Source organism: Ambystoma mexicanum, chromosome 2p (genome assembly GCF_040938575.1).
Source record: "Ambystoma mexicanum isolate Mex_15411 chromosome 2p, UKY_AmexF1_1, whole genome shotgun sequence".
Classification (NCBI taxonomy): Eukaryota; Metazoa; Chordata; class Amphibia; order Caudata; family Ambystomatidae; genus Ambystoma; species Ambystoma mexicanum.
In genome coordinates this window covers 1,401,676,545-1,401,695,914 of record NC_090923.1, presented here as the reverse complement: position 1 = coordinate 1,401,695,914, position 19,370 = coordinate 1,401,676,545, and the positions used below count along the sequence as shown (strand labels likewise).

The 19,370-nt window shown below is 45.3% G+C and overlaps 1 protein-coding gene across 30 annotated transcripts in view; it reads left to right on the top strand.

Moving 5' to 3' along the window:
* The window catches only part of MAP4 (microtubule associated protein 4), a 2,534,981-nt gene that overhangs the window by 2,213,913 nt on the left and 301,698 nt on the right, over positions 1-19,370 (top strand). For 26 of the 30 annotated variants that reach the window (XM_069645850.1, XM_069645857.1, XM_069645873.1 and 23 more), the window contains one exon: positions 963-1,055. The exons of the other annotated variants lie outside the window; for them this stretch is intronic. In XM_069645850.1, coding sequence (XP_069501951.1) covers positions 963-1,055 — 93 coding nt within the window. The remainder of the gene's footprint in view (positions 1-962; positions 1,056-19,370) is intronic. 30 annotated transcript variants of the gene reach the window in all.

The following is a 19,370-nucleotide window of genomic DNA, read 5'->3' as shown; positions in this document are numbered from 1 at the left end:
ATGTTAATGTGGGTGGTACAGCTTGAATTCAGGTTGTGGAAAGGGACTTGTTGAGTTTTGGGCGGCAAGTTATGTGAGCCATTGTTTTCTTTTACTTTACTTTACTGATGTGAGGATGCTGTGGTACATCCCGTAAAGGAAAATTGCCCCTTAAAATTATTGACGTGCTAAGGAAACAGAACTCCATATTTTTGCAGGTTTGGGAGCCAGTTAGCTCTGTCGTGCCCTTCCCATTGGGGCCCAAATGCTTGTCTTAGGGAGGGATTACTGCCCCAGCTGCTACCAGTGTCCAAGTGCATTCCAGACACATGTTATTCAATATTTGACATGCACTATGGGTTCATGGACTGTGAAACGGGATTGGGGTTGTGCAAACAAGATGGATGATGCTTTGTAGACTGACAGAAATTGAATGGTTGTTGAGGACAATGGTACATACCCGTTTAATTGTGAAGCTGAAGTATGTTTCTAGTATCTCGTTCACAAAGTAGACTTTCTCTGTTAGTGTTTATGTAGAATTTGTCACAGTAGCCCTGTAATTTTCTGTTACGTCGCACTGTAGTCAGGGTTTGGCACACTTTTTAAAATTAAAATACATGTTACTTCAAACCTTGTAATAAAGACCTCGTAACCACACCCTAAAGTGTTATCGTACTTTGAAGGCAACTGGAGTTGTTCAACAAGTATGCCAGGTAATGATCCAACAGCATTAAGCCTGTACTCCGTGCTCCTGTCTGTCTGTCCGTCTGTCTGCTTTGTAATGCCCTGTGTTTCCCTAATATTCCCTACCTGCTCCTGATCTATGTTTGTCATATCTCAATCCAAGCCTGGACCACAATTTAACATTTTTCCTTCTTAACCCCATATTAAAATCCGCTTTTCTCTGGCAGCTTGCCATGTGTGCTCATTCTAACCATGCCTCCCCTTTTTGTGTCGTTTTTCTCTATTCTGTGACTTTCCAGGTCCAGATACTCTCCAAAAAAGTCAACTACAGCCATGTTCAGTCCAAGTGTGGCTCCAAGGACAATATAAAGCATGTCCCTGGTGGCGGGAATGTAAGTATGGGGTATGGACGGCTGTCAGTCCACTAACCTACTGCTTGTTACTGTGCTTGCATGTGCCAAGTCTGTTTTTCCTTTGTACTCAAAATACAATGCAGTCAGTTGTTCATGTGTGGTCTGGAGATGGGTGAGCAGCCAACTTCTTATCTGATGTTCTCATCTTTAGTGATGCTGCCTTGCACTTACTACCAGTAAGCAAAGCTTGCATTTTCATATATCAGCTCCACAATCCTATGCCGACTGTGTTTTGTGGCTTATTTATTTCCATTCGTAAACTGCTTTATGCCTGGTGTTATCATAGCAGGACTTTGGCCTTGCTTTGAGGCTGCTGTGCAATGTGCGGTCAGCATGATTGCTGCTATGCTAGACCTGCAAATGTAAAGGATTCCTAAAGAATTGATATTCTACAAGAGTCAAGCCACGACGAAGCAATGTCATTGTTTTCATCAGTTTCACAGGCTTGTGCAAAGGGGATGCTGTAAGAGTAGCAATGTGAGATAGGAGCATATATAGGAAAAAAAGATAGATCACTTAGTTTTAACAATTAAAACCTCTTTCGTTCAAAACCAGAGAAATTTTTGGATGAGTGTGGTTTGACCTGTATTTTGTTGTTGGGGATTGATCTGGAAAATAAATGTCTTTTTAATACTAAATGCAATGTCTGAAAATCGATTTACAGATTATTCTCCCCAGAAGTAGCTTTTCCTGTGGCCAGGAAGGAACATTAACATTGGTGCTTTGTTTTTCAGAAGTAAAAATTATTCTGAACATGCTATATACTGTAATCTGCTCAGAACCAGTTGGGCTATAACTGTGTGTGTGTTCACATTATTGTAGCCGCAGTTTGATTAACATTTTAGTGTAAATATTGCTGGAAGCAAATGCTATTGACCCATGTGACAGCACATTTCTCTAATTGTTGTCAATCTGATTTATTATTTGTAACATGACAACTATCAACAATCAGTCTTGCTACACATTTGCAGGGGTTACTCATATGCTGTGTTATCAAGCGTCTGTACTGTGCCCATCACCACTGTATTGTTCTTATGGCTCAGAGGCATTTCCAGGTATGGGCGTTTGGTTGCCCACCCTGGGTGAACTAGACCATAATTTGTGGGAGGGGAAACAGAAATGGGAATAGGAGAACAGGGAGGGGGATGAGAAATAAATAACTGGAAAGGTGCAAAGGGATATTGGGTTAATGTATATGATGATTGTAGTAGGGGTGTGACCAGAGTGGCCATTTGATGAGTCGTGGACAACCCAAGTTTTAAAACTTTTTTATTAAATAAAATGATGTTTCTTCACCACCCTCATTAGGGTTCTTTTTGAAGTCCTAATTTTGAGACACCCTGCTGCCATGGATCAAGGTCCTGTTATTGTTACGCTTGTGGTCACTGGTGGAAATTCCTATGCTTTGGCCTTTCAGTTCCCCTAACGTTTTGAGAGGTGTTAATAATTTACCATCGTCCTCTTCACTGACCAGGGTTTCCGGGCCAGTATTGCTCCCAGCCTGGTTTCTCAAAAGTCGTACCGTCTATTCCAGGCAGTGAAACCTTTTTGAATTATTGCGTTTAGGAATCTCTTCCTTTATAAAGGGATTGTAGAATGGCATGTCTCAGAATTGCTCTCCTCCACTGAGCCATTCCAGACCTTTTTGTAGTGCCAAGGCTGGCACATAATCTCTGATGTTCCTGATTGGTTATTCCCCATGTTAATTTGAATTCTTGATACTGATTGGATATTCTCTGTGGAAACCTTAATCCTGTTTATAGTTGGGCCATATGGGAAGTCTTCTTATTGGGTGATTATTTGATGTTGGCTTTCTCCAGTAATGAGGGCTGGCGAGCCTTCAAAGATGGCTGTGTCCTGTGGTACCATCTTGGACTTTCTTGCTTCCAATTATTCAGCTCTGTAGTTTTCTGTAGTCTTGTTGGGATGCAACATACATGCTACTTACCTTGCTTGCTCTCCCTTAAATCCGTTTCTAACACATTTTTTCATTGCTCGCAAAACTATCGGGTTCGTGTGGAAAGATCTATTTCTGGCTCTGGTCCCCAAATGGTTGTTCTTGTCGTTACTTTCAGGGAGTTGAGACAATTTTCCCATCATGTGGTCTATGGGGGTGGTATTGCAGTGTCTCTAGGGAAACAGTGAGACAGCTGGATCCCTCCTCATTCAAATGCTGGGAGGCACATAGGGTAGTAGCTCAGGCCCTAATGGCCGACTTCCCCCACATGTCAGGATGGGAAATCCGTTGAACTCTCCATACTACTCATACAGCACTGTTGTCGTGTGTTTACCAGTTTGAGCAAGATGTCGTTCACAACGCCATTGAAGAAGTTATCATGGTAATTCTGGCAAGGCTAATACCCTGGTCTTGTCAAAAGAGGGAAATGACCTGTTCAGCAGGAGGTGGGAGGCCTGGGGATGTGTCCAGAGCTAGTCTTAACATTGAAGACAGTTTAGAGGGCCCCCAGTTTCTGCTCTCCCTCCCTCCCTTTTGCCAACATGTTTTTAGGAGTACACCTCTATCTCAAGTCATGCCTCCAATACATGCTTGCAAGTGTTTGTGTTTCTTGTGTAAACACATTGTTCCAGCCTAACCCCAAGAAGGAACGTGCAAGTCTGAATCCTGACCCAGTACCCCACATCTGTAAAGAAAAGTTAGATATTCGACAATGATCCAGTCTCGGCAGTGATCCACTGCACACACCCACAAAGAGAAAGAGAAGCTGCAGCACCTATGCAGATCTATGCTTCAGGTGAGCCCCACCTCCGAGAGCAGCACAGAGAAAAGCTGTGTTCAGACGCTGCGAGCAGAAGGACTGTGCAGTGCTAATGGGGGATACTGGCTAGCACGGTGTAAGACTTGGACAATCCACAGAACACCAGGGACAACAATGGGAGTTCTTCCCTGTTGTACTCACCTCTAAGGCATCCAGAATCGTTCCCCAGAACACAAATACAAACCATTGCCCTTCTGGACTGGTATTGTTCCACCACAGATCTATGTGGGAAAAGTGGGTAGGGCCTCGTTCTCTACAAATGACCTCTTGGTTTTCTAGCACCCATTGGTTGGAGAAGATCAAGTCAGACTGGCCAGGGCTAAAAGGCCAGTACAAGCAGCGATGTGGAGATATAAGCAGACAACTGAAAACAGGAAGCGTGAATTGTTCCCATGAGGTGGAGAGGTTGCACAACCAGGAGACCAACAGAAAGGAGTAGGGAGTAGAGGAGTGTGGAAGCGATTTCTAGCAAAAGTGAAGTATTGTCTAAAGAGTGGAAGTGATACTGCAGTGTGAGAGTGTGTGGTAGTGGGGCAGTTGTGGTTGGGTAACTTAAGTATAGCGAGTGATTGTGAAGAGTATGATACAGGGGACAGTATGGTAAACTGGATAAGGGCGGAGGATTGTGGAGGAGGAGTGGTTGCAAGAACGAGTATCTTCAAAGGGTGTATGTGGTCTAGAAGAAGTGAGCGACATTGAAGGACAGTAGAGGGAGGAGGGAAGCAAAGCTGGTGGACGAGGATAGTAGTAAGAGGTGCAAATGGAACAAAGGGAGAGGAGAGCGTGTTGTGATAGACCCAAGAGGGAATCAAGCAGGATATCTTTAAAGCACATTCTTTATCCTTGTAGAACATAAATCACTGGATAGAGTATGGACAGTCTTTGGGATGTCAAAAGGAGTATAGGTAGAAAATGCATCTTACTTTTAGGCCCTCGCTTCCAGTATAAGGTAGAGATTAGACAGAAGGGGTTAACATTAGTTATCTACTAACCTGGGGTCAGAAAGACCTGGTTTCAGCGAGGAGGTGCTTTTGAAGACTAGAGAGAGGGAGGGGTGGCCTTAGGGCCCAGTGAAAAATGAATTGAAAACCCAGAACCTACCAAGTCTAAGCGATTCCTGTGCCATTTATGACACAATTCAGTATTCTGTTTATTCTCCTCGATTCAAGTGCTTGAATCCATGTAGACTGTACACATTCATTATTCTAATTGAAACCAGGGTGGGGGTTCCCTTCCCATACATGAAGTTTCTGTGGTATTCTGGGATGGAAATATTTATCAATAACGCACATTATGGCTAATGGGTATAAATCTGCCTCTGCTTTATCACAAGATGGATTCCCTTTATGCAGTTAAGGGATGGGCCTGTATTGTGTGCATCTGTTAGCTGAGGTTAGCTTTCTTGTTTTTGTGTACAATGTACCCGACCAGAGTTTATTTCTTCTTATTGAAACAAGGCTGTCTCCTTCAGTTTTTAAGCCCTATTGTAACTTTTTCTCAAGGTCAGGTTCCCAATAACTTCAACATTTCAAAGGATGTACTTTTCAATGTATGGGCATTTGTGATTGAAATATTTCTAGTCAACTGTTTTTTTACTGGACCTTTATTTCCGATACAAAATTATTGAAGTGTTTGGTCCCCAAAGCATGCTTTTGTAATGCTCAAATTGTGGGGCAAACAAATTGAGTTGTATCTCCATCCGGTCCGCAGACTCCGACACCTTTAGACCAATTAGGAAACCACGTAGCATTCATGGACATCGTACAAGGCTTCATATTGGTGAATTGAATGTGAAGAGCATCAAAAGTTTTAGAACGAGCGCCATGCTGGATTCGTGAACTTCGCCTGCAGTCTGTGAGAATCGCAGCATAAAAATCTCTGTAAAAATACATTTCTGGTTATTTTGAGGAGGAATGTGTGTCGGAGGAGAGAAGAAAGGAAAACATGTATGCACTATTGTGTGCAAAAAGGGCTGTTTGGTTGTCGCTGTGTTCGCAGTTATTTGTACTGTCTGCTGCCATCACGGACTGCAATAAGTGTCAGTGTTGAGCGGTGGTGTTATGTTATATGCTACAACAAGGATTAATTTGAGTTTAATACTTATGTAATGGAACCATTAAGTGACACTGTGGCTATAGCGTTGTTGTTTTTGGCATGGTTACAAGAGTATATTTCTTTTGGATGTAATGCCCCCAACAATCTGGCCAATGGCTATGGTGAGAATAGTAAACTTTCCTTTGGTCTAATGGGTATGTAGTTTGAACAATGTGCACTTTGGCTAGAGGCAGAATAGGACTTTTGTTGTGTGGGTACAGTAGTAGTAGTCATAGTATATATCGTGGCAATGGCGAGTGGGCAGATTATTTGAGACATTGCCGTATGGTATTTGGATATGGTAGTAGTAATAACAATACATATTGTTGGGCCCATGGCCGCTGGCCAGATTGTTCGAACAATCTTACCACTGGCCATGGACCCAACAGTATGTTTACTTTGGGTGTATGGCCTGCCACAATGTGGCTACTGGCCATGGCTACAATATTATGCTTTCTTTGTGTTTAATTTATCAACCAATCCACCCACTGGCTATGGTGAGAATAGTACGCTTACTTTGGAGTTAATAGTTATGCAGTTTTAACTATGTTGGTTTGTTTTGCAGCTTTATTATCTGATTTAGCCATTAGAGCAACACATATTAAAACAATCTATTCAAATATTTAGGCGTGTACAGGACGAAATGTGTTTGATCCAACCAACTGTTGACCTAGCACACGTAGATACTCATAAGTCCCTTGCCCCCCTTTTCTCCATACTAACAGAGGGACGGCACCGTAAACTTTGGCAGCCAAATATTGAGCTTCCCCTTTAAATTTAGTACAGCACGCAGGGGCGTGCAAACGCCCCACGAAGCCCTGCCGTCTGGCACCTCACTTCGGTCTCTTTTTCTGCATGGACGGTGTCGGACCTTGGAGGCTAGGTGTAGATATATTTTATTTTAATTTCCACGTATTCCCCTTCTGTTTTTGTAATCTTCTTCACCTCCCTTCGGTACCTCGTCATCCCCGGTGCATGTCAGCTGCAGGAGACTTCACGAGATTTACATCCTGCGATTGCTCGTTCCTGCCTCGGACGCCCATATGCTCTGTCTTGAGTGCCTGGGGTCCGACCACTGCTGGGACGCATGCGTGGCTTGCAGTGCTCTTGAGCCTTGAAGAATCGTCTTTCACGCTGGAGGGAGATCTTCCATGCTTTTCCTCCAGGTCATCTTAAAGAGTTTGTCTCCAGGACCTCGCATCAAGACAAGCTAGGCCCTTTGTTTAGTACGCCTTCTCAGCGCGGAGACTCCTTCGCTGGGGCTTCCACCGGAAAGGGTACCTTGGATTCTGGTTTTGGCAGACCCGAGGCCATTAAGGCTACTGTCTCCCAAGCCGATGATTCCAGGGGCTCTTCGTGGCTGCCCGTAGAGAGGTGATCAAGTGAGTCGTCTTCGGCCCCAGCAGGCAAGGGATCGTCGTGTTCTACTTCCAAGAGTCAGTCCTTAGCGCGATCCAACACGACTACCAGCTCTGTAGCGGGCGGCACCCAACCTACTGGAGGAACCTCTGAGGTTGTGGTAGAGGCCAATTAAACTACCAGCCAGCTGGCCGAAGGGTCTGCGCCTACTGGAGCCATCTTTGAGGTTGACGCTTCTGATTCAGGTTTGCAGGCCAAGGAGTGCCCTTCCATGTCTGAACCTCGGGAGGATAGCTCAGCGGTAACGTGCTGGCCTTGGAAGCAAGACTACACAGGTTCGATCCTGGGGTCCGCCCTTAGAAACCTCTGGGTATTAAGCACATTATAAATAGCCTATCATAACCTATCATATCATAACCATCACGTGGCATGGGGCCTTCGCGCCCTCCCGTCCAGAGCATAACGCAAGGCCCAAAGACGTCAGACAAGCACGTGGCTGAGCCTTCTAGTCCGGTGGCCATCTTGGATTCAGATCCTTCGCCCACTGAATGGGCCATGCAAGAAAGTTACTGTCCCCTTCCCTCGAGAAGCGGCGGCAGACTTTACGGTACAGGCAGTTGGTCTCCGCAGGCATACATCTTCCCCTTGCAGCCTTATGGCTACATGCCCCTGGCGCCTAGACGCTTCGATCAGGAAAGGAGGCCCAGCGCCTCTGAGGGCCGTGCTCCTCGTGATCCATTGGCTTGGCTTCTTTGAGAACTTCCTTGTCCTCATGCGTTCCTCACAGATGGGGGGGGGCTCTTGGAGGGTATTGTCCAGGCAGGGATCCCACAGGTTATGCCTCCGAGGCCTCTGCCTGCGGGCTCTCCTCCCGTTCCGCCAGTGCCGTTGCCCGTCTCTTCTACAGTCCGGGCACTGTTGGTGTTTCAGAACCCTCCTCCTGTACCACCAATGCCTCCCCTCGCAGCAGCAAATGACTCCACAGCTATCTTCGGGTCTGTATCGGGGGGGTTGGGGGGGGCCTTTGGGCTCCAGTGTCTCAGGACCCGGACTCCCCTCTGTTTGGAAAAGGGAGGGGGGAACGACCATGACACCCGGGACAGAGAGGCTTCAGCCTCTGTAAAGGCGTTTCATGGCCGTCTTCAGGGCTGTTTCATGACAGTCTTCAGGAGCTTGTGCCGTTCTTGGGGGTCCCTCTGCCAGAGGAAGCACCTCAGCAGTTGGGAGTGCTAGCATAGGTTTTGGCCAGGCATGCCACAAGCCGCTAGGGCATTCTGCTCCAGAAGGATGTTCTGCAGGTAGCGAGAAAGGTCTGCAACAAGCCCAGGGCCAACGCCCATATGAACATGAAATTGGACAACCATTCTGGCCTCCCACCCTGTACCTCACTCTTCAGTGGTGGAAGTGGCCTCCTTGTCTTCCAAACCATCATGTTCATCCTCCTCTTCAGGGGCCGGCTCCAGTTGTCTGTCCAAAGAGGACAAAGCCCTTGAGTCTTTTTGGCAAGCGTTGCTACCTCAACTCTGGGCTGCATTTGCAGCAGGCCAAAGCTGATTCCCACCTAGCCACTGCAAACCAGAAGCTGTGGTAAGAGCTCAGGGAGTTTCCTGCCTGACCTCCCTCTGGAGAGGCAAGCCTCCTTTAAGGCCGGCCTGGCGGATACCCAGGCAATTGCGCAGGAGCGCATGGAGTCTTTGGCAGTGCTCGATATAAGATTTTGAAGTGGGAGTATTTTACTACACATTTTATAAAATTGCAAGTAAAATTATTTTTTAGGGAGTAAAAATGTAAGTCCAATTCCCAATGGAAATATTTTTATAAGCAAGCAAAGGTGTTTTAATTGGAAACCTACATTTTACAGGTTTACCTCTTCCAATCAGGCAGTAATAATAGTTTCTTCCTGTGGTACTGTGTGCACTAGTGGTCCAACATATCCATAGAGCTGTGTAGGTGAAGGTAAGCTCCTACATGTCTGTTTCCTATTGTTTATTCAAAGTGTTTTAACTTTTATTTTATTTTTTGGGAGTATTTGCCTATTTAAAGAGAGTAAAAGTGGCTGATACACCCCTTATCTGTAAAGGCAGGTTTTCAGTCTCCCACATCAATTCCAGTTTATCAGAAGCCTCGATGGGAAAGTCTCATTTCCCTTGAAAGTCACTTGCCTTCGAGGGCCTGACGTATTCAAACAACAAAAACAACAAATTAAAGTTTGCTTCCTGCTTTCCCTTAGGGTGAGGATTCTTAACCCCTGGGCCCCCTCTTCTGGGCGCTGACCCCTCTTTATTCTTATCAATATCAGGGCCTCAGTGGTTGTCTCTCCTGGTTCCAAAGGCCTGATAGATTTTCAAATAACCAAAACAACAAACACAACGTTCTGTTCTATGTATGTCTCGGATGATGGATTCTCTCCTGGGTCGTCCTCTTCCGTGCTCAGACATCTCTTTGCTTTCAGCCTCCCCCACTGGGTTCACTACAGCTTTTCTGGGGTAATGGATTCACCCCTGGCTAGTGTTAGGCAGAAACCTGTGCAGTTCCCTTGGGGAACACTGCAAAAGATTTAAGACCACAGGTATAGCAGTAAACCCACTTGGTAGCAGTCTGCACCACCCAGATTTACCTGGTAGCTGTGGCTGAGCAGTCAGACTTCCCTCAAGAAGAGTTAGGCAGTATGTAAAGTATACACAATATGTACTCAGACACAATAGCACAAGCAAACACTGACCAGAGCTTGGTTTCAAAAGTATATAGTTATTTATTTTCAAGAACACATAAGTTGAAATCACTCTAGCAAAATATAGTAAAAAAAAACCACTTCAAACACAGTTATAATGAAAGCAGTTTCAACCCTTACTCCTATCTAGACAACTCTAAGTTAACACCACATAATTAAAACAGAGGTGAGCGCTTAACGTTAGATGACACTCTAGTAGGTTCAGGAAAGGGATAAAAAGAAACAGCTATGGGTTAAACACACCACTCTAAGGTCCAGAACACTTGCAATAGGCTCAAAGAAGCACAAAGTCACAGGTGAGCAAAAGTCACTAGGCAGGGCCCACTCTTAGAGTAGCCGGAGCGAAAATGTGCCCAAGATCCCACTGTTATTAGGGATTCAAAGTCTTGCAAAGAGTTAGAAAGAGTTTAGAGTGGTTTAAAAAGTTTAGCCAGGGTGTCCCAGGCACTCCCAGGGTCGAAAGCTGGGGGCTAAATCTACCCCGTACAGTCGGTAGCAAGGGAAGCCAGGCGGAACACGGTACCTTAAGCGGAAAGGATCCTCCAGCGGTGGCAGTTGTTCCAGGCAGTGGCAGCAAGGCTCGACGTCGGTCAGGGGAGAAGAAGTTCTCGCTGAAGAGCAGAAGAAGAAGGTCGTTGCACTGCCCGGGAAGAAACCAGCCGCGGAGTCCTCCGGTTAAAGGGTTGTACCGACTTTCGTGGTTGGGGTAAAAGTGGTGGGGTTCCGGTTGCCGGGGTGCTTGGCACTGGCAAGGCGGCCACGAGATACCTCGAGAAGCGAAAAGAAGGCGAAAACTGGTTGTCCCCACCAGTCAAGGGAAGGAGCCACTCCGTTAAGAGTTCTCCTCGGTCGTCGGGAAAAGTGGTGAGACGGTTCAGCAGGGCTCCACCGGGTGGTGTCGTCGAAGCAGGTTGGCTCAGCTCTTCCCTCGTCGGATTCTTGGTCCTGTGGCGACTTCTGAAGTTCCAGTCCCCAAAGCCCTGCTTTTATGCAGCAAACCCCCATTCACTCAGCCTAGCTGTCTCTCAAACATGCTAAGTGGTGAGCCGGCCGGCTCACCACTTGGGCCAATCAGGACGGAGTGCGACTTGAGTTACCAAGGTAACTCAGTCCAGGGTGCCTAAATCCCCCTCCACCCCTCCTAAGTACCCCAGACAGAGTGGCACCACTTTGGAGGGCTTCTGTGGAGAAGCCCGCCAAAAGTGGAACAAAGGGCTCCACTTTGGGTCAGAGTTACAGAGGCGAACGCCAACGCCATTTTAGAATCAAGTTTTGGCAAAAAATCCCAACCGGAGTTATAATAATAAATATATAAACCGGCGGTATGTTTAAGGCTACCGTAAATAAATAATTAAATGTGTTAGCCTAAAACAATGGGAAATCCCATAGGGAAATATTCGCGGTCGAATATAAAAAGTAGTTTCCACTGCCACCAGCCAAAACTCGATCAGGGGGGACGGAGACGTGCCCCCTCGACTAACAGACCCTGGGGCAATCGAATTGCCCCAGCCAGTACGTCCACAATATGATGGTTTGTACTGGTTCTGTTCAGGATTCAAGACTAGCAAAGTCTTTGGTGACTTTACATGCCCTGGGAGACAGTAGTCAGTCCCAGGGTATGGAGTCTATGTTGGGGAGTCACTAGGACACCCCTGGGTCACGGCACAGAGGGTGCTGTGTAACCCACATCACAAAAATACATGAGGCCCTATGGAGGAAAGGACCCCATAGCCCATTCAACACAAGGTTTAACCAAGAAAACACACTTCAACATGTCCAAGAGTGAGGGTAAAAGAGTCTCACTCTTGGCAGGAGAAAAAAAGAAACCCCAGAAATCCAGCAAAGCTGCTGGGGGACTCACTAGGTAGGGAAATTCAGCCTAAACAGAGAATTCTCCCTAACAGCTATCCCTCGTTCGAGCTTGGACCCCTCTCGGCTGTTGGTCTCCCTTCACCAGGTTCACTATGGCTTTCAACAATCTTCCTTGTACAAAGTCTTCAACAGTTCACTGTGAACCTCCCATCCTCGGGTTCACTTGGTCAGGGTGATACTGGCTCACTCTTGGGTCCTTCTCTTTCGGGTGCCGACCCCTTCTCAATTTTCAATGTCTTTTTAAACAGTTCCAGTGGACATCCCTCGGCCGGGTTCACTCTTGTCAACACACTGTTTCTTGGGACGTTAGATTTGTACCCGTCTCGTCAGCATCCCTCGGTCGGATTCACTCTTGCCAACTTCACATTCACAAATGTTTGCAGGATTCACTTCCCTTGCTTTCTCACAGTTCTTAGGTCAAAGGATTTTGACATTACAGGGATTTTGATTGACCTCCTGTATGACCACTTTGACCTATCGTGGCGGCTCTCCTATGCCCTTCTGTTATTTGTATTTCCACTCAGACGGGAGTTTTGGAAGGGTTTTGTGAGAAAAACGGGCATGACGGGATTTATTAATATGAAGTGAACAGGGGAAATTGTGGGATGGGTAGTGTTTTTTCTGAACAGATGGGAAGTGCGAGGATAAGTGACTAGAGTGGCGTGAAAAAGAATGACCGGGCGTATACGGATGAGACACAGGAACACAGGGGTTTTGGGAGCAATGGTTTCTGAATGTGATGGTAAGCCCTCGCTGTGAAAGGGCGAGCTGATCCTGTTGTGCTGCTGTCATTCCTACGCTGCTACTGTGCCTATTTGGACTATGTGCTGCCAGAGTATCGAAAGAGTCTTAGAAGAAAAAGCGTGTCTAACGGACTAAGACACAGACTCGAGGTGCGTCTGCCTTTAAGAGGGTGTGCTAGAACGATCAGCTGACTCAGCTGCTGCCCTCATTAAGGCCGCCTCGTCACCCTTGCGGAGTAAGCCCTCGCTGTGAAAGGGCGAGCTGATCCTGTTGTGCGCAGTGGGCGTGGCGGTCTGCCATCCCTTCTTGGATCGGAAAGCTTTAGATCCATGTCGCTCAAGGAAGCTCTGCGCCGAGTGGGGCCGGCTTCCTCCAATGTCTGAATGTAGCTGTGTGCGACAACAGTTTACTTGCGCCAGCGTGCATTGAGAGCTTGCAAGTCACCACTGAAGAGGAAGTATTTCTTCTGATTGCCATGTCTGTAACTAAAATGGCCTCCACAGAAAACCGTTGCAACTCACTAGAAGTTATAAACAAGATCTTAGTCGACTTGACCCACATTAACAAAGAACGCGCCTTGAAGATTGGTCAGACTGATATGGTGCCATCCCAACCTCAAATTATGAACATTAGCCCTGAAATTTGCTCACACGGAAATGTTACATATGCCAATGCTACGCAAAGACTGAATGCAACTAAACGAAGAATCATTCGTAGAAGCAGTTCAGGTAGTCCAAGATGTTCACAAAGGAAGAAACTGAAAGGCATCGAGAGTCTTACTGTGCACGCCGATTCAGAGGACAAACAAGAGAGAACAGTCTCCAGTGTCAATAAAATCAGACACAATTTGGGGCTTCTGTCTTCCTCCACTGATTACTCATCTGATGAGCCCAGACAGTCTGACCGGCCGGTACCCATGGTGGATACTGTAAAAGAAGGGTCGCAGGCAAGACTTAAAGGGGCCCACAAAAGAGCTTCTTGGCACAACAACTCAAACTGGGCAAATGAGATACAATCAACACTGATATCATCAATGGCGATCACTATGGCTCCATTTATGAAACTGTATAAGCAGCTAAATGAAAATATTAAAGATCTCACCACCTTGGTTGCCATACTAAACACAAAAGCTATTGACCAGGAAAGAAACTGCATCACGCTTAAAGATGTTGTACAGTCCTTACTGCTCAAACAAGATCGTCTGTCCGATACGGTCCTCACACAGCAAAAAAATAACAATATGGACAAAAAGCTTCTAGCAGAAGTAGCCAAGGAGGCCCTGAGCATTCTTAAATATAAGAATCCTGTGCAAGAACCTCAGTCCGTGCCCTCGACAAACAGCGTTGGAGGTCAAGTGGATGTCACGGCTCCGGACACTATAAAAGGCCCTCAAGCCTGTGGCATCTCCAGTACGCGACAAGCAAAATCTGACGGTGAACTGGACAGACCGCTCATGACTTGTGGTATTCATCATGGTCAAAATTCTGTTCCCTTAATCCGACTGCACAACGAAACGAGCTCCTTTTCAGAAGTGCTTCTACTCAGTCAGGAGCCTAGTAATTTGGCAATATTAAATCCTCCGACGCCTTCTTGCTCTACCAACGATAATGATGAAGCTCATCTACTTGATGGCTGTGGCCCCTCATCCACCAGAGTGGCTGCTGTCATCCAGGTCACTCCAACTTCACCACCTGGGGCAACAAATTCAAACATGGATTCTCCAAAACAGTCGCTATCTGTAGTCGCGGATGACGACAATTCACAACCAGTTTTTGACATTTTTAAAAACGTTCCCTCCATTGTCCGTGCTAAATCAAGGAATGTGCAATCTAACTGCGCTATGACGAAAAAGACCAAAAATCAAACACTAAAAAAACTGAAACAACGCACAAACTCGAGAACGTTCTTGCGCAACATAAAAACAGTGAATGTAACAGTTAATACCAACAGTAATGGAGGTCAAAAACAAGTTCCAAACGTGGCTAACAAACTGGCGATCAATGAAGATGTGAATGTAAAGGCTGGGGAAGAACTGATTGATCTTATCAATGTATCCACCTATGACGATGAAGACCTGACGGACGTCGGGCAGACTGATGCGACGAACAGGATGTCCGACAAAACAACGGTCTCTGTTCCAGTCAACTTAAACGGAGAAACTGTCATGGCTACTGACAAACGCCTGAAAGCCGGGCGATCATGTACGATGATAAAGAAGACAGAACCTCCTCCAACAAAAGAAGGGCCCTGCTCTCCTCCTTTCCTTACAATGGAGGAGAGAAGAAAGCATATAATTAAGGACGGTCTAACACTAACCGCCCTGGGGCCACAGAAAGGAACGACGTCCCACTCTTCCTGCAATATCGGCAGGGAGATAGTGCGGTCTAAACACAATGCAAGAGCAACTGAGCATTCGAGTTCAGAGACAATTCAACCTTTTAGAAGTGTTGCTAGGACCGCTTCTGGTGATGTGGAAAACTGCCAACGAACCTCGAGGAATCATTCGAAAGCTCACTCTAGCCTAAAGGAGTTGGCAATCACCTATAAGGTGGTTTTAGAGCAAATTGAAAATGACGACAATCTGATATTGAATCGCCACAATGTACTAAAGTTGTTTCAACTAATTCCAAGTCTGCGTACGATTAACTCAGATGACCTGAGAATTGTGGAATTTTTGACAACACTCGAAACGACAAAACAATCCTACATATAAAGACGAAGATCATTTTTGAAACCTTTCTGCAAGCTAATCCGATTTTGCTATCTCTCGGATTTGACATCTATAAGCTAAACGAAAAAATGGTAGAAGTGACGGCTCTGTCTTTTCAACCAGGTCTGAAGCCGACTGGCACTCAACCCATAGAGGAAAAACACAACCGAATGGCTTCTGACTACGCTTTGCAATGTGAAGATCAGGCCGACGTCGAGAGTGCTGACGTCACTTCTAAATATGACGACTCGATACAAATAACCATTAGTGGATTTGGTCGCTCACCGAGCCCTCGGAGCGCTGACACCGAGAAATCGGGCCCGTCCACCAATTGGAGCTGGATTGCAGCTACCTTAAACGGGAGCTCGAATTTATAACGTGGGAAGCAAAACTTGGGGCCCTTGGTTAAGTTGGGCTCCTGGAACACCAGAGACTTTAATCACCTTTTTCACACTCCTTGGTCGCTTGACCTAGACATAGTTGGCCTACAAGAAACTTGGCTAACACGTTCTCCCATACTGCAAGACTTTGAAACCGCTCACAACCCTGCCATAAGATAACTGAAAGGAAGACCGATGGCTGGGTTATTGATCGTTGTCAGGAAATCTACTGGATTCAGAATTATGTCCAGTACTAACATCACGCCTTACATACAAATAGCGAAGGTATGCTCAACAAACGCCACAAACAGTCTCGTAGTTTACCACATCATCAACGTCTATTGGAATCATAAGGCAATTGAAACTAGCCTCTTTATCGACCAAATAACCATAGCGATAGATGATATATTTGAAACCGAGTCATATCCAAACTTGATTATCTGTGGTGACTTAAATATTGACTGCACGAAGTATGTAAATAAGAAGAGCAGGGCTGTGGGATCTACTGCGGCTGACGATGTGACAACAAAATGGTGTCAAGAAATGGAAGTAAGAAATCTACTAATGATGAATGGTAACGTGACAGGAGACATTCCTGCTAATCCAACATGGAGAAGGAAGAACCTACAATCCGTGCTGGACTTCATGTTTGTGTCAGAGGCAGTTTCCATACGAGTATCCAGCTTCGAGGTCAAACCTATGGTTTATAGCGATCACAAAATGGTGAAACTGACCATAAACATCCAAAATGCAACGCAAAGTCCAGTCTGGGAACACGATGTGCTAGTTCGTTCTAACAGAATCTGGCTAGAACTTGCAGACGTGCATGTAAACAAAGTTGTGACAAATCTAAATGAAGCATCTAACGAAATTGAATATCGACTATTTCGAACAAATTTTACAGAAAAAAAGCAAGGTTTAAAACACTCTCGGTTTGTACACAAACATAGCTTCGACCTTCAACCCCAGCAGCGGAATAAATTGATGCGACAAGAGTTGTGGAAGGTTGCGAAAGAACAAAACGCACTCTGTGCGCATCTTAAAGAAAAAAACGATCAAACAAGCATTCAAAAACTGGTGCAAATCTCATAAAGCGATATTGTTACAGACCGATTCGGAAAACATGTTAGCTAAACTGTCAAATAAAAACTCAGCAGCCTTCTGGATGATCATAAACAACAAATTTGCCCTGCAAGACGCTCTGCAGGCAAACCAAATTTCTGAAGCTATGTGGACTGCTCATTTTAATTAAATGTTTAATGCGGAAGGCGGCACGAAAGATGTCTTCAACTTAGCTTTGGCAAAATGGGATTTATATTTTGAGTGGCAAGACATTCTAGCCGTAATTCAAAAAAGCAAAAGCGTCAAGAGCCCCAGGGCCCGACGAGCTCACAAACTTTACTATTAAGCGTAACCCTGAGGCGTGGGCAGATTTTTGCATGATTCTCTTCCAAAGAATAACTGACAAACGTATGACACCTTTGTCTTGGAAAAACGCTATCATAGTGCCCATTTTTAAAAAGGGCAACAGGGCAAACCCTGGGGACTATAAACCAATTGCTTTGCTGGATGTGATGGGGAAAATTTACGCGACCCTATTGCAACAAAAACTACTGAAGTGGGCTGTTGATAGTGAGCTTATTGACCCCAGAAAGGCGGGGTTTGTAAAGGGCGTGGGGTGTTGTCTCAATTTGCTAATTCTAAATCTATTTAAGATAGAAGCTATCAGACGGAACTCCAACATACACCTAGCCCTCATAGTCTTTTCTCACGCATTTGACAGTGTCGATTGAGGAATCCTATGGAAAAAACTAAGAGAATGGAAGTGTCCAATGAGCCTGGTCGAAGCAATTAGAGAGCTGCACTCAAACACACACATTAGAGTCAGACATGACCGACAGGGGTCTCTAGAAACTTGCCCATAGAAACTTGAAAAGGCGTAAAACAGGGCTGCCCGCTTGCTGCAACTATCTTCAATTTATTCCTATCGGATGTCGGGGAAAGCATTTAGTGAAGTCTCTTCGTTCCCCCCGAAAATGAACGATACTCACATAAGCTGGCTTGTATATGCGGATGACTTGATACTACTAGATATGACAGCTACTGGGTTGCATCGCAAACTCGACGCCCTAGAAGTATATGTCCGCACAAATGGCCTTAAAATCAACAAACAAAAATGCGAGATTCTAACGCTTCAAAATGTACGCTCTGTGAGAAAAAATCAAAAGAAACGAGCTTGGTTTCTCGAAAAAACAAAAATCACCAAAGTATGTAAGACTAGATACTTAGGTATGAAAATAGGTGCAAACTTAGATGATTCACCTTGGGCTGAAACAGCAAAAATCAAATGTTGTCAACTGGCGTGCCAAGCAGTGATCTTAAATCGACAATACGGCAAATTTTCTCTAAAACCTGTTGTCATTTTACCAACAAAAGGCGGTGCCGGCAATAATTTACGGAGGGGAAAATGCCCTTGTATGTTCGCATGAGCTTTGGAAAACCCTTGAAAACATATTCTGGACTAGAGTATTACACCTACCCCGAGGAACGCCAACCGCCTGCATTCGATATGAATTAGGGCTAATATCGATGCACGCTAGGGTGTGCTGGAATATCCTATCTCTCTTTAGGAAATGTAAAGTAACGAACCCAGCCCTCCAGTTCAAAATACTAAATCCCGATATAGCGACTGCGGGCTCGACCCTAGAAATGTGGCTGGATTACTGCCACGAGATAATGGAATCTTACGACATTAAACTAACCACACTAGTGGAGAACCCGACTCTGAAGCAAAAAAAAAAGTGTGGTCTTGGGACTGGCACCGAACCTGTGAACTAAGATCGAATAGCCGACTGATGGCTGATGTTCCAGGAGAAGCAAGGGAACTTGGCAAATACATAACTTTTTAGCCAGATCTCCGGATGTTCTAGCAAGATCTCTATATTTGAGATTTAGACTGAACTTGATAAACAACAAAGAACGTCTAGATATACTTAATGGGAGACCGATCTCAGCCTGTCGTTTTTGCAAAACGGCTAATGAAACATTGAAACACCTAACGCTGTTTTGTCCACACTTACGCTCTGTGGGATCTCGTGTCTTTGGTTCGATATTTGTGAAATCTTACACACTAAATGCGGACGATTGGTGGTTAAGGATGTTTGAGGGAATAGATCAAAAACTTATGTTTGCCTTATTGGTGTTTCTTAAAGACCTGGAAATAATGTTAAATGAGGATGGCTCACATACCTAAAAACTGTAAACTGTGAAACATCTAATATAGATCAAAAGTCGTCCTTAACAGACACCTGTTCTTTCTTGTTCCATTTTGGCGCTCCTGTTTTGTCTTACACTTGATTTTATCTGGCTTCTGACTTGGTTTGTTCTGGTTTACGATCTGATTTGGTCTGATTCGGTTTGTTCTGGTTCATGATTTGGTTCTGCTGTGATGTGTTTCTCTTTTTTTTTTTAAAAGGTTTGTAAAAACCGTATAAAAAAATAAATAAAAAGAATGTGATGGATTTTGAGATCCTAAGAGGCTGGTTATACTCAGTGGCCGGTGGATTTGGGTAAGGGAGAGATTCAATGGGAGAAAGGGGGCCAGATGTGGCACAGCCCACAACATTT